The sequence below is a fragment of the Sylvia atricapilla genome, chromosome 8, assembly GCF_009819655.1.
Source record: "Sylvia atricapilla isolate bSylAtr1 chromosome 8, bSylAtr1.pri, whole genome shotgun sequence".
Taxonomy (NCBI): domain Eukaryota; kingdom Metazoa; phylum Chordata; class Aves; order Passeriformes; family Sylviidae; genus Sylvia; species Sylvia atricapilla.
The window spans coordinates 20,042,291-20,057,826 of record NC_089147.1 but is presented as its reverse complement, the minus strand read 5'-3'; the positions used below and the strand labels follow the sequence as shown (position 1 = coordinate 20,057,826).

Sequence of the window (15,536 nt, the reverse complement as noted above, 5' to 3'; positions counted from 1 at the left end):
TCAAATTTACAGGTCAATATAGACTGTGAATTAAATTTTATTTATCTTTTCTTTTTCTTTTTTTTTTTTTTTTCCACTTAAGTGCATAGTTTAGGAATTATGGGTTATAAATGATGACATTTTATGCCTTGAATGGTGAATAAGTGAATTCATAGGATAGACTAGTCTGAGCCAGGGGATTGAACCCTGATGTGTTTGTTTGTTGTAAATCTTAAGTTTGTGAAATAAAGTTTAATTCACAGAGTACATTCTCCTGAAAATTTGAGAAACCTAAATGGACCATGACACCCTTAGCACAAGACAAAAGTTAAGGTAGAAATAAATACAGGACTTATGCAATCCAAATATTGGCATTGCAACTATTATTTCTGTACAAGTGCCACTGAACCTAAGGCATACATGACCTTCTGCCCTCAGCAGCTCCACAGGTATTTTTCCAAGCAGTTAAATATTTGGTTCTTGCCTTATCAAGTCACCAGGATTCCTGTAAAAGACCATTTCTAGGGTTCAGCTCTTAAAAAAAGAAAAAAATTTTAAAAATCTTAGTCTTGTATCTTCCTGAACAGAACCTCAGTTCAGGAACACATTTGTCTCCTAAAGGTCTCAGTAACCTTTTACTGGGACTCTACTTGCATGTAGATTTACCCTCTCTCCAGAGGCTTCTTTTGGAATAGAACTTAAACAGAGCTGTTTTTAACAGTCCTTGTGCAGTATTAGTACTTCTTTGAAAGTGTCAGTGTCCTCTGGCATGGCTAAATGGAGGTGACATCCAATCCAACTGTGCGACACTTATGCTGACACCAGCCCAGCAGAGTTGATTTCTGCTCTTCTCAGGGAGGTGTTCCTGCCTCAGCATCAACCCCCTCTACACTCTCAAAGCAATTTGTACATAAATTTGATATTTACAAAGAAACTGTACAAACAAATCCAAAGTACAAGTAGATAGAATGATAATGTGTGAATTGATAGATAGAATCAATTTGTGGATTTGTGGATGGCAGTTTTTTAAGGAATGAATTGTCCCCAGCTTTGACTGTGAGAGGTATTAGACCACATACCTTTAAAGAAATTTGCTGCAAAGCCCGCTTTATTGATGGTTGCATCAGATGCAAACTTCATCCATACTTTGTTTGAACTGGATTTGATGTCTTCTGGCTTCTCATAGCCACAGAAGTGGCCGATGAGTGGGCTCTGCTCAGTGAGGCCATCTCGGATCTCCAGGTAGTCGTAAGAGCACGCGTCGTGCCATTCTATCTGCAATAGGAAAGGGGTGTGCCAGGACCTCACTAGCAAGAGTTCCTCCAGCCAGGCTAGTGACACAGTTGGACTTTGGCCACAGACCAGTTCCCCAAAAAACTGGCTGTGACTGCCACTGAGCTCTTCTGCTGTTAAAATTGCATTCAAGCCTAGGCATATCTCTGTTCTGCCACTACTTGGTGGCTATCCTGAGGAGAAACCCAGCCTCTGACTATCTACAAACTGCTTTTGCAAGAGAAGCTGTAAGAAACAGAGCAGAACTACAAACAAAAAGGTTCAAGGAAAAGCTGTGGGGAGGTAGTGGTGTCAGCCCTTTACAGGACAAGCATGGTGAGTGTACACAAGCCACAGGAGCCTGTGGGATAGACAAGATTTATGCACCAGCCAAGGTCCTGTCCACTCCTCTCTGTGACTTAACATCCATAATCAGAGACTGATCATTGGCATGTAGCTAAGAGTGTAAGACATCCTATACCCAGTAGAAGACAACTCTTTGTGAGCTCTTCAAAGGCTGTTTGCCATCTGGGAACATGATGTCTCTTTGGAGAGTCACATCCTGCAGTCTGACAAGTCCCAGTAACAGAAACGAGTTTTTTGCCTGGATTGTGACCATTTATTTCCATTTGACCAGAGTGAAAATTTAAGGTGTCATGAGTCCCTATCTAACATCATCAACACTTTTGAATCCCTTCTAAGAGTAACAGTTATTGAAAACTGAGGGCATTTTAAACTTCAAAAATCAAAATCTCTGAGCAAATGTCTGGTAAGGTAAATGATACTCTGAAAAAGTCAAAAGATATTATTATTATTATTACTATTATTATTATTATTATTATCACCACCACTTTCTGCTTCATTTAAAGGGTTTGTACAGGCAAAATAGTATCTGTAATATAATATGCAATGACATTTCTCACCTCAAAGGCTTGGAATGTGATTCCTATGTGAAAACCCTCAGAAACTGTGATCTTCCAGATACACTCTTTGGAAGGTCTGTAGTCATCTGGGTAATTGGGAGATTGGATCTGGCCAGCATCTTTGTGTATTTCTCCACCACAAATAGCTTCATAAAAAAACAACAGCAAACCCACAAGATTGCAAATTTCTCTGTAGGTAAAGCCCGCTCCATATGCACCTTTCTCATCAAATCTGTTTCAGTATTGCTTGCTTTACAAAGGCAACACACAAGTCAGGGATGTTTTCACAAATCTAACATTTTGTCTTAGGACAGTGTCTCCTATCTTGCTGTGCTAATGTCCTCAGAAGGTGAGCTCACTGGAACAGAGAATTTTTATAAATTTCTGTTATTCATACTCCTGCTCACCTTCGTATCTGCTTGAAACCTGCCACCAGCACTAAGAACCAAGAAAAGCTGGGGGGGCAGGGTGTGGGAGGGAGAAGGTGCAAATGTATTCCAGCCACACGATGGCAATATTAACAAGCATAACTTGAGCTGTTCTCCACCAGGCCATCAGGCTGACTGCTGTGCATGAAAAATTAAGTTTTAGTGCCAAATATAAGAGAAAGTTTAAATACTAAAATAGAAAATTTAAAGGAAATCTAGTTTAATACAAAACTAGTGAAGATACTGAAGACAACAGCAGTTCAGCAAAACTGTCTGCAAGAGTATGTAAGAAATAAAAGTAAGATCACAGGCTAAAACCTGTGTTACCCATGATACACAGTACACATCTACAGAACACATCAATGTTTTGGCTGTGCCTAAAGTCAAAGAAACAAAAAGCACCAGCCGTAAGTACAAGAGAGATGGTACTGCAATGACACCTACCAGATATCAACTATCCTCACCCTTGGCTTCTCCCCACAAGGCAATGCATTAGCAATTCAGATATGGGTCTCCATGTAGCATCCTAAAAATTGCTTGCACTGGGTAAAGCTGTCTTGGTCTCATATTGCAGGCTGCTAATGTAACAGGGTTAAAAGCACTGCTTCATTAGTGCAATCTCTTCATTACAGAATCAGTGCTAAAGCACCAACAAAAAGTTGCACCCAAAGATTCAGCTGCAGAGCACAATTTAGATTGCAATTTGAGTTTGTATATACAGAGCTACAAGTGGTACTTGAGAAAAAGTCTGAAGAACCCTTTAAAGAACTGTCTCACCCACCTAACAGAAAGAGGACTACCAGAGCAGAAGACTTTTATTCCTAAGACCCATGAAACTGACAGCCAACAAATAATATTTTCTCTATCGACTGCAGAAGTTCCCACTGACATGCAGCTGAGCATCAACTACACTTGGAAGAGCCTTACTGCAAAATGGAAAGAACATCTGCTGGTAGAGGCTGAGAAGATGATAAGGACAGCAAATTCGGGGCTGTCAGCAGTGCTGTAGGGCAAAACCACCAACATCTTCCCATCTTAAATCTCATGAAAGAAAGGGAACAGAATGATTGAACAAGGGAGGACACTTTCACTACATAAACTGTCATTTATTATCAAGTAATTCTACCATCATGTGACTGCATGCTTCTGCCTCTTTCCTCCCATCTTCTGAAAACTTCAGGGCCAAGATTTGGAGGAAACCAAATGCAAAAATCAGTCCTCACCCACAGTTTGCAGAAAAGTTTACATGCATGAGCATTCATATGTACGGTCACTAAAGCAGAAGACGGAGATGCAGTGTTAAATGTGAGGGAGGCACTCAAAAGAAAAAGAGGAACTAATGGCAACAGAGAAAGATTTTGGACAAAAATTGATAGAAAATTAAACACTTATATGCAATCTCTCCTGGAAATAAAAACTACCTTTACTATCTAAGCACAGAAGTCACAAAACAGCTGAGGAAGTCACTTTGCAAAGGGCAAAAGAAACCAGACATTATCAGAACCTGCTTAAGAGAGAAATATGGATGAAAGAAGATCTTTGGAAAATGTCCTATTTCAGCAAATAAATTATGGAGAGACATGTAGATAATCTCTCTACCTGGTGTTCTGACAAGAAGAGGCTGAGATACCCAATGCTTTAGCATTCCCTTCATCATCCAGAGATAAGATGGAACTGTGCACTGGGCCATCACTGTGTCTGTAGTACAAGCTGGTTCACACCAGCATTGTGCTTGCTTGTTCACTCTGTGCTTGCTCTCAGGCATAGCCATGGATTCCACACCCTTATAATGGGAAATGTCTTGCAGGAAATGGTCACATAAAAAGCCAGTCTTGAAGAGGCAGGAAAATATGAAGTTGGAGTTTGTTTGACCACTAGATGCACATTCTACCTTCAGTTGCTCTATTCAAAAGTCAAGTGAAGCAAACTCATATTTACTGAATCTTTAGGGATCATTTATTAATTAACAGGAAATTGTCAAAGGGAAAAAAAGTCACTTTGCAAAGTGACTTTGGAATGCAGCCAGTGTAAAATCTTCCAATACCATTTAACAATATGAAGGATGATGCCATACACACTAATTTGATGACTTCTAATTCCAATGAACTACCATAAAGGGGGTGTTACAAACCACATGGTCCAGGCAACAGCTGTTTTTCAGGAGAGATGTTTAAAAAAATCCAACATCAGGCAAGCTACCTCTGTCTCTGGGGCAACAATTCCTGCAGAAACCAGATATTTCTCCTGTGAAACAGATTTGTAAGCCCCAAACTGCTGTGAAATCCTCATATGCTTTATTTGCACTTCCCCAACAGTCCCATGTTTGCTTCACTTCCCTCTGTTAGTGTCATTATTCATGAGTTTATGGGACACTTGGGCACTGGGCCTCCAGCATTATGCTTGTTCCTGTGGCTGAAGAAAGAAGATGATGCAATGCCTGTATCAATACAGTCAACCTCAATACTGTTGACAACACTGGTATTTCTAAGAAAAATGCCTGCTGCCCAGAAAACAATGAGGGCTTTTAACACATTTTAGAATCATTACTGCAAAAAACCCAAACATATATGGAAAAGGGAAGTTACTGATTTTTTTAATGACTGTGATAGTATTGCTCCTCCTCGGAAGTGGTTTCATCATCTCAGTGCCATGCAAGTTTCTAAAATACCTGACCTGTAGAAGATCTGACATGCTAATTTCCAATTTTCTGTAAGTAAAACAGACAAAGGAGAAAGAAAAAAACAATCTTTGCATTTGAGGGAAAAAAACCCCAACCAAGCAAACAAAAACACCCCAAGACAATCTGTAGTAAGCGATATAAAATGTATGATCCCAAACAGAACTTTGCCTGTTAAAATACTGAAAGAAACTCTCGCTCCACACACTGCTGCTTGGAGAGGCTGGTTAGAGCAAACAGAACCTGGTGTAAGTATGGAAGGTATTGCTTTGTGTTCCCATCTTGTTGCGCCCCCCAAAATGTGATAATCTAGTTGGAAAATCCATGCCTTGTCTACTGAAACAAGCCACAAAATCTGCCAATTCCCACAAAAACCAAAGCATGGCTATATCTAACCACACAGTGCAGCAGAACTCCTGCTGATCCCATAAAACCCCTGCATCCTGTTCTGTCTGCTCCATGCAGATTTCTAGCTAGGGGCTGTACCTTCATAGACCACAAAGAAACCTTTGCCCAGGATGTTACTGCTGCTCCGGAACTCGATCCACAGCCTGCTGTCCGTGGAGATTACTGGTTCAGGAATCTTGTCGCCACAAAATCTACCTAGAAGGCAGGAAAGAGACAATAAAGATCTCTATAATCTCCTGAGGGACAACAAAGCATAACAGGCACCTGTGACTCTGGGAAGTAAAGAGTCTTTGGTTGAAGGAATGTGTTTGTGTAGAACACTCTTTCACTCCCATCAACTGTGCTTTTGAATAAGTTTCTGTGTCCTCTCCCTTCACTAATTCATATTCTTTTCCATTGCTTAGTGAATTAAAGTTCTCTTCAGCTGGGAGCAGAATCCAGTAATTATTGATGAAGCCTCTATTGCCCTGGTAAATTCAAAAGGGCTCTTGTTTTGATTTTATAATTAAGCAAATGAGTTACCATGGTGGGGAAGAATCCCTCTGTCCTTCTAGAGATGTGACATTAGGGAATGTCCTTTCTACCTACTAAGCCTTGAAAACTCCTTCAGCACTTTACACCCAGGAGCAAATGCTCCAAGTCAAACCAAGGGCAGGACATGGCCATACTGATGAGAGCAAACCATTTATCTCATTCTCTGTTCAACAAATCCCAGTTAAGCTTCAGCAGTAATTTAGTTTCTTTCAAAAGAAAGAGACCAGGAGCCATTTTGCTCCATGATCTCCCCAGCGTTGAGCTCTCTGGCATCTACCAGCACTGGTAAACTCCCAAATTTTGCCAGTAGGAATGAATCCTGAAACAGAGCAGTTGCAGATGGCATCTGCAGCCCAGACAACCTCAACAACCACAATTTGGTGCTCCTCTATTAAAGCCAGAAGCTCCTCACATAAACAGAGCAAGCACCAAGCAAGCACTGATAGGCAGGGACCTGCACTTGAGTCAGGAGCTTGGACAGAGCAAACATGGTTTTTCACTTCAGCTGTCACCACCAGGGCTGTACACTGAATTCAACATGGTCTTGGCACCCTACCCAACTGAATCCCAGTCAGAATCTGATGGAGGCAAAGAGCAGTTCTTCAGGTTGAATTCAGTCAGGACAGTGGTGATAGGGATCCTGACCTTCCAACACCAGGCAAAGATATCTTTGAACAACTTCCACTGGGTAAAAAACTGGTTAATGCCTTACCTTCAAGACAGCATTGTATTTCCCATTAACTGGCTGGGAATGGTAGTTTCACTACCAGCTTTTTTTTTTCTTGCAGATTCACCCATCCAAATATTATCCTGGACTCAGCTTTACTCACCTACTCTTGTGCCCCCAACCTGCCCAGTGCTGTCAGGGCAGTGTGACAGCCCTGCAGTATATCAATAGCATCCCCGATCTCCACTCCCAAAGGGGATGCTAAAAACGGCATCAGCACTGCAAAGCTTCTTCCTCTAGGGTCACTCAGCAACTTCCTCCCGGATTTAGACTTGGAGTTTAACAAGGGTGTCAAGAAGAGGAAACACAGATGAGGAACAAGAATGAGCAAGCTCCTCAGAGTGTGATAAAGGGCCCATTCATAAAAAGTTATACACCATTTAAAGGCTGGGTTTTCACACACTTCCCTGGGAAAATATGCAGCACACATGTATTTTTTCTCTCCACAAGAAGCCCGTGCTTTCACAATTCACACTAATCCCCCTCCTCACCCCCTGCTGAATTGCCGTCTGTCTGCCTCTTCTGACCTAATTTCATGGGCTCAGCCCCATGCGGGAACCATGGCCACTCATGCAGTGTCTGCTTCCAGATGGAAACACTTCCAAGTCCACCTGCACTAGGGGGACAGGGAGGTGCTTGGCTTCTGAAGTACCTTTAAATTACTCAGCAGAAAAAAAAAATTACAAGGAGCTAAGTTACAGCTGCTGGAGCAATGTTACCTGACGCATATACAGCGGAGAACAGCAGCATATGCTGCCCAAAATAGGCAGTATATGGTAAAACCAGCTGCCAACTGCCTTGAAAGGTAGGCCCCCTGAAACCTGGGAAGCAGCATGGGTTCAGCCTCAGCACCTCACCTGGTACCAGGGCTAGGGTGTCTACTGCGGCCAGGGAGAGCACCCAAAGCTCCCTAAACCCTCTGACCCAGTGCTGACCAGCCCAGTCCTGTGCTGCAGCATGGGGTGAAGCCCCTCTAACACCGCCTAGGGGATGATGCCAAATCTGATTGCTTCTTTCCTTTTAGGCAGAAGGGGCTGTTTGCAGTGCCACATTTTGCACAGTTGGGACACCAAGCTTAGGGGATGAGGTCAGGATCAGAGGCAGTGACAAAGTAGGCAGGACTCTTGAACTACTCAAGGTGACAGAAGACTTACAGTTATGATAGCAGGAGGGAGAAAAACAGGGAGGATGGACAGGAGCTGCACTTCCTAGAGATCTCTGGGAGCAGGAGCAGAGTGGAGTCCTTGCACAATTTGACATGGCATGGTCTAGCAAGTTCCCTGCTAGGACTACAGAAGCTCAAAGTAAAGAGTACTGTGCATTTGTAAACACAAATTCATGAGAACTAATGGAAGGAGCTTGGGTCAGGAGTTGTGCATCTGCTTCATTCTGACTGCCTGACAGTTCTTCCCTGGACTTAAGAAAGAGCAATAACAAAACTCCAGAAACTACATTTTTAGTCCCAGCCAGGGCCCTGGATTCCTTCCCTCCCTGCCTCATTTCTCAAGGTGGAAAAGGAAGGAATAAAGCCTTTGTGGCCACAGGGCTTGGAGCATGGATCATTGGGAGTGAATACAGCACACCTAAATCTCTGGATGGGACACTAAGTGATGGCCAGTGCTGGACCTAGGATCCTTCCAAGTAAAGAAAAGTTACTTTCTTTTTTTTTTCCTCCACCCACTCTCCAAAGCATCAAGAAGAATACACAAAATGCAATTAAAATTAAATAGCTACTCACCCAATAATGGAGCCTTCCTCCAGTAGCCATCACGCACCTCCACATAATCATACCAGCAAAGGCGACTTTTAAATAAGTCCATTGATGTGAAATTTAACATTATCTGAAAGGAGAGAATGCACATTTCTCTTTAGGGAGGGAGTTACTTTAAAGAGACAACCCTACAGATTGTTTTATTTTTGCTACACTGCTGCCTAAGGGAGTATGCAGGCAAAGACAGTTGGGCCATTTGTAGGATTTGTACACCACCTTTCTCAAAAAAGCAAGGCTTCTCAAGGTGTTTTAATGAAACCATGACAGTGTATGACAGCAGAGAGCCCTTTACTATCAACTCTGTAATTCAAATTAAATACTTCTCAGTTACTACAATTTTACTTTAAAAAAATCCCAGTTTGGATTTTTAAAATTAAACCTTTTGGTTTTGAGTAATGTGAAAATCATAGAGAATGACATTGTCACAAACCACACGTTTTTGGGATCTATACCTGCATATAAATTATAATACTTGTAAGAAATACCTAATTTTGCTAATTAGGTTCCACATTCTGACCATTAGACTCACACCACCACTATGATGCAATTGCATTCAGTGGCTTTACCAAACAGGGCTTGGCATTAAAAGGTTATTATTTTGGTCTCCTTCCTCTCTAAGATAGATCACTGGCCTTGGTGGGGGAAGTCACCTATGGAGGTCACCATTGGTGTGTACTTGTGGGGTTTTTTCTGGCAAGATTTGGCCCATATTGTTCATTTACATCCATAGTCTGAACATCGTCACAGAAATGTCTTTATATTAAAATGGATGTTTTCTCCCAAAGTCCTGGTTGGGTGTACAGAGTGCAGTCTGTAATGATGTCACTCACTTTTTTCACATTTTTGTAGTATTCTGACTTTGGACAGCAAAAGGAGGCTCATCTGTTTCTATGCAGATGAATGCTATAAGCCCAATATCTGTTCTCAACTAACACCTCAGTGTAACAATTTGCACCAATAGCTGCACTGGATGAAAGAGATAGATTGAATCATTTAATCTGAAATCAATCCTTTATTTCCTCTTTCAACATTAGTGGCACAACATTTAGATTCTGGGTCCTTCCTGACACAGGTCTGAAGAGGCTGAGAAGCAAAGGAAGAGTTTATAGTAAGACTGACACCACGAAACTCTCAGTGCCAGAGTTGTCAAACCTGGATGGCTCTTGGCCCTCTTGCCCCAGCGATGCTCTCCCTGCAGCTGATGGCAGGAGCTCAGCATGGCATGGGACTGGGCTTGCAGGTGACAGAAACAGGTCCTGGAGCCAGGCAGCTGTTGCAAAACAAGCGAGCTCTGCGCTTCTTTGTCCGAGTCTTAAGCATGTCTTGAGGGTGATCCTCAGCAAAGTCACTCTGCCAAGGAGCTCCCAAGCTGGGCTGCTCATTCCTGCAGCCTGGTATGGCGTGACAGGCCTGATGGGCTGGTGTTGCTGGATTAAGGAAAGATTTCATTTCTACTGGAAGATCAATAAAACAAAAGGAGCTGGGAGGAAAGTGGACAGAGTGGGTGATTGATGTGCAGTGGGGCTTGGCGTTTCAAGGCGGGAAGTGGGAGTTCCCTGACAGGGACATTATGCCTGCATGACAGGGGCAGGCCACAGATGTCACTCACAGCTCCCTTCAGGACCCCAGACTGCAGCACATTTTATCTAACTCATCTGGCTGGCTCTGGAATGTGCCCCTGCCCAAGCTAACAGGTGTCAGGAAACGTCCATGTAGGGTTCAGTCTCAAACTGAGAGGGAGGATCAGAGATCAACACACAGCCCAGATATGTGAGGGATGCTGCTGCAGCATCACCACTTCTCTCCTCAAAAATCACGTCTTTCTGACTCCATCTCTCTCCTGAATGGTGCTCAGAAGCCTTTCCAGGCTCCATTCCTGCACACCAGGCACGCAGAGATCTTCTGGCAGATGTAACACTGTCATCACAGTGAGGCAAAACCACACATGAGAGAAGTGCAGAGTACACCTTCTGCTGCTGTGGCACCTACCTTCTCCCCTGGGGTCACCGAGATCCTCCAGACACAGTGGGAATAGGAGGGGTAGCCATTTGGAAAGCCAGGGGCTGAGAAATTACCTGTTGAGTCTTGCAAGGTCTCTCCACAAGCTGCAGGAGAGGGGAAAAAAAACCTATCAAAAAGGAGTGACTCTGAAAGACATCAGGGTCCACCAAACTGTCTCCTTATGGCTGCTCTGTGCAGGTTGGTGGCTGGTACTCCAACAGTGCTCATTCACGGTACTGGCCAAAGGTCATGGACCACCTGAGGCCTTGCCAAAGGGGGGATGTGAAATCTGTCAGAATTTCTGGGATAGAAGATGATCAGTGCAAGGACACAGACAAAACAGCTACTAAAGAAGTGCCCTTCTTCCTTCATCTTCCTTCCACATGCCAGCACTTTCAGGTTTCAGTTGAGGAATATCTCATTCACTAATCAAATGCAAAATATTAACCCCACCTCACCTCACAACCCCACACTGCTGCCAGCAAATCTGTTTTCCCTTTGTTACAAGCTGCTCAATGAAGTTCTCCTTAGTTACCACTGTAAATTGTCTTTTTTGGGCTTAAAACATCCTAACAAAAGCAGGGTAAGTCCCATCACCCTCATGCTTCAGCTGCCCAGCACCTTCCCAGCCACTACACTGCACAGGACAAAACATGAGCACAGCAGCCCATTGCTTTAAACTTCCTGTTTTGTGGCCTGCTGCAGTTGATGAAATGTAGATCCCAGAGCGACTTTTGGGAAGCAAAGAATATGCACATGTATATGATCCTTTAGGGAACTGCAGCTCCCAACATCTGGAAAAGCTGTGACTACTGTAGTTCTGCTCTCTGAGCCAGGACGATTGAGCTGGAACCAGGAGTGACCATCCACATCTGCAGAGCAGCTGACTGGCTGGGTGGGAGGACCACAAATATCAAAGCTCCCATTTCCTTGACAGTGCCCACTAGACACATCCAAGTGCCAATTGCAAGGAGCAGGGACCTTGGTTTGCCTGCTTCCCAGTTGTTTTTCCAATTTCATAACCAACTGATATTATAAAGCTCCCCTGGACCTGCAATTCTGTTTCCTCAGGGACAGCAAGGCAGCCCCCAAAAATCCCTGACTGAGCAGCAGTGCTTTGAAAGATCTGACAAGGCCTTCCCTTTCTCATGGAAAAGCCAGGGGTTATTCCTCTCCTTGATGCTATCACACGGTAATTTTGCAGCCATGATGACATTTAGATGGTGGGGTTGGCAGCTGAAGGTGAAAAGAGACTGGTTTCATTGAATAAGTTTAATATGTTCAAGCAGGGGAGAAGGAGTCGCCTAGGCCGGAATTTCTTAATTTTCCTAAGGAAGCTTGATCCACAGCTTGGCAGATCAGACTAGGTGAACAAATAGGGGACACAGAAAGGAGTTTTTTAATAATATTTTTTTTAAAAAGAGGGAATTCCAATCCATAACTCACCAGGATAAATAAATGTTCTTTTTCTCTGCTCAAAAATCTATTTAAACAAACATGAAATGATAAAGGGAACTTTAAATCATGGGAAACATGCACAATATGACCATAGTGACATGAGGTTATTGCCCTTGTCTGAACCAGTGAAGGTTTCCAAGAGCCCAGACTTAATTCTCCCAGGGTGCAATTGCACAGCTACTGGCAAGATTCTGTAATCATGGAACAGGTACTAGTCTGTCTATTTGCAAATACTACTTTGCAGAAATATGAAAGGAGACCTATCTGACTCTCTGACCCTTGCAGTGGAAACTCCCCAGACACTGTGACAGGTTGGCCTTCCAGCATGGAGGAGAGTGACTGCTTGTAGTGCAGGGGAAACACGACATTGAGCAATGCATCCTTGTGGGGAGAGCACCCTAAAAATCAATACGGCTGTACTCCACTTAGTAGCAAAGAAGACAAGAAGTCCAATAAAGCAACTGTTCAGTACTTCTGGGATCCAAGAAACTGAGCAGGTAGAAAGGAAAAGAGGTGAAAAGCAAAGCAGCAAGGTGAATGCTTCAGAACTCTTTTGTAGATGAAGCAGTTGAGTGACAGGCACTTACAGCTGGTTACTGGTACACTATCTTTATGAAAATGCCTAGAGAACTGGAGGAAATTATATAATGCAGAGCCATTCTCAATTTACAGTTTAACCATTCCTGCACAATTAGCACAGCTACACAAGTCTTTTTCCTTTAGCACAGCACAAGACAGCAGGATGAGCTGTTTTAAAGCGTTTGTAGTGATTGTAGTCATCAAATCCTCAACTGTGAAGCCATAGCAAATCTAGCATTAACTACTATGCAGCAGACTGCATCTTGCCTTCCAGAAATTCCTCCAGGAAATTTCATTTGATTTCAGCTGGCTTGGCACTAACTTTAACCCAGCAGGTATAAGCTTTGAGGAATTAAGAGCAATTTAAAATAGCAAGGTTCTAGAATGGACAAGCTAAGCAAGCCCTAACTGCAGCAGGCACATGGGCTCCAGTCTAACGAGCTGGAGAGCCCTGTTCCTTACAACACACACAGCAGTTGCTCTGGCTGATTCCAGTGCACACTTGTAAATCATCCTCCACCACACTATCTCTTTTTTTTTTTTTTTTGAGAAATTGTTAGGTATTCTCAGACGGAGACTCTCTACAAGGGAAGCCATCTGCCACTCAACTTCTGAATTATGTTGCTGCACTTTACCCTAAAATCCTCAGCTTGATAGCCAAACAAAGTGTCTTCATCCTAAAGTCTCATTCAAACCCTGCTTGAACACATAGATGAAGTCCTTTGGATCTGAACTCCTTTGGTTTGTATTTTGCAGAGGAAGAAAACTTCCAAGCTAGATTCAAATGGCAGATGAAGATGTTAATGTCATTAAATATATTGCGCATCTTCTCCTAAAACACAACCTGTGTATAAACTTTGATGCAAAGAAAAAAAACAAAAACAATAAAAACAAAGCAGAAAGCCAGATATTTGAAAAAAATGTTTAGTAGGCTTAAATCTCTAATTATTTTGCTGCCTAATATGTTCTGAACTGCAATAACCTCTGCTAAAGCTTTGTGGAAAAAAAAAACAAACTAGGAAAAGTCCTGCTTTGCAAATGGAAAACTTGAGACTCACAGAAGAGTTCTCATTTTAAAGAAAGTTGCTTTGTAGCTTTTAGTTAGTACCTCAGGCCAAAGTGGCTTTTCAGCTTGCCTTGAGAAATCTAAATCTGTGATTGGTTCTTCTAGCTATGGAAATGAAAAGCCTGGTTGGATTAAGTCTGACTCAATCAAAAAACATAGTGCAAAACAAATTAACTCCCAAATTTATCCATGAGATAATTTTGCAAGAACAACATTTTATTCAACCAAAATCAATTTAGCGATAATGATGAGTAAAAAAAGAAAAATGTAATGATGAAGTAAAAAAACAAAAAAAGAAGATTAATTAGAACTAACAAACCTAAAAGTTATACCAACCATTACTAGCTAAAAGCAGTAATCTTCAAACATATAGACGCTGAAGACCTCAGAATTAACTCTAGACCCTTATGGACTCATACTTTCTGACCTATAGTTGGATACAGAAAAACAGTGGATTTGCACACTAGCTAACCACACCTTCCAGGGCCTCAGTGTACCAGACACATCTTCCCACCATTTTGCTAACTCCTAGTCCCCACTCTGCCCGTAGTCCTGTACAATGGTTTAATTTTCTATGAATAGAGCCTACACTAATCTGAAGCCCTAAACCTAACAAGAATATTGCAAAAGTATTAACAAGAAAAGTACTAACTTGCCTAACGTTTTAGGCAAGCTCGCTTCTCTCCCACTGCTCCAGCCTAAAGCATTTGATAGCCTCTGTTTCCCAAGTCTCTTTCCTCAAAGGGATCATTAAGGTGCTGTTGAACTCCAATGACTTCCACATAACCCATGTGTCTGTGATAAAGCAGGATCCATGTCCCCAAGCCATATTTACCTGGGCATTTGTACAACTTCCTGGCCTGAGCGATGTCTCCCTGGCTCAGGCGAATACGCTGACCAATAGTTGGCCGGACCCCGTTATCGTCACGACGGGGAAGGATGGTGTCCAGGAAAACTCCTCTAAAGGGGAGAGCACAGAGACACAGAGCAGTGAAGTAGGGAAAGTGACACAATGAACAGCGAGTAGAGCTGGCAGGCCTCCCACACCCCATCCCCCTGACCATATATCCCATGCTAACAAGCAATAGTGGTTTGGCTTCTAACAACTGCTAACTATCTCAAGACAGCCTTCTCACTATAGCAGACAGTTTCCAAATGTACAAGCAAGTCTGCCAAGCCAGAAAATTCCTCCTGGATATCTCAAAACTGCTGCTGCCTCTGTTTGAGGTAGCACGTTCCTTGCCATAAATCAGAAAAAGCAATGGAATAGTCCTGCAGACGGCTCATGGCACATCTGGCCCAGCAGGAGCACAGATTTGGCATTTAAGCCAAAGAAGCAGAGGGAAGGGGAGTTTTCCCAGTAGCAGATGGGGCTGGGCTGGCAGTGACTGGGGCTGCCACAGACAAGAGGAAAAGATCATGTGCTCTACCTTTGCTCTGTATGAGTCTCCATGTTAGTAACTTCACTTGTCTCTACCTCTTTTAACTTGCTACTATTTCTTCCATGTGCTTCACACTCAGGAGCTTTCTACTGCACTTCTGATCTCAGTCCAGTGAAGGATTTAAGCTCAGGCCTCACTTCTCTCAACATGCAGTCCATGCAGCCAAGCAAGAGCTTGCACACAAAAAGAGACCCAAGGGAGCATTAGGACTGTAGGGAAGGAGGGAGAAAATCAGAAACCTGAACTCCAGGTTGGTGAAATCCAAGCTCTT

General features: G+C 42.9%; 1 protein-coding gene across 1 annotated transcript in view; it reads right to left on the bottom strand.

Moving 5' to 3' along the window:
• Positions 1–15,536, bottom strand: part of TLL2 (tolloid like 2) — a 34,682-nt gene that overhangs the window by 14,384 nt on the left and 4,762 nt on the right. Inside the window, exons 3-8 of the mRNA XM_066323973.1 lie at positions 14,659–14,783; positions 10,709–10,824; positions 8,687–8,789; positions 5,766–5,882; positions 2,175–2,320; positions 1,059–1,254 (exon numbers count right to left, since the gene is read on the bottom strand). Coding sequence (XP_066180070.1) covers positions 1,059–1,254; positions 2,175–2,320; positions 5,766–5,882; positions 8,687–8,789; positions 10,709–10,824; positions 14,659–14,783 — 803 coding nt within the window. The remainder of the gene's footprint in view (positions 1–1,058; positions 1,255–2,174; positions 2,321–5,765; positions 5,883–8,686; positions 8,790–10,708; positions 10,825–14,658; positions 14,784–15,536) is intronic.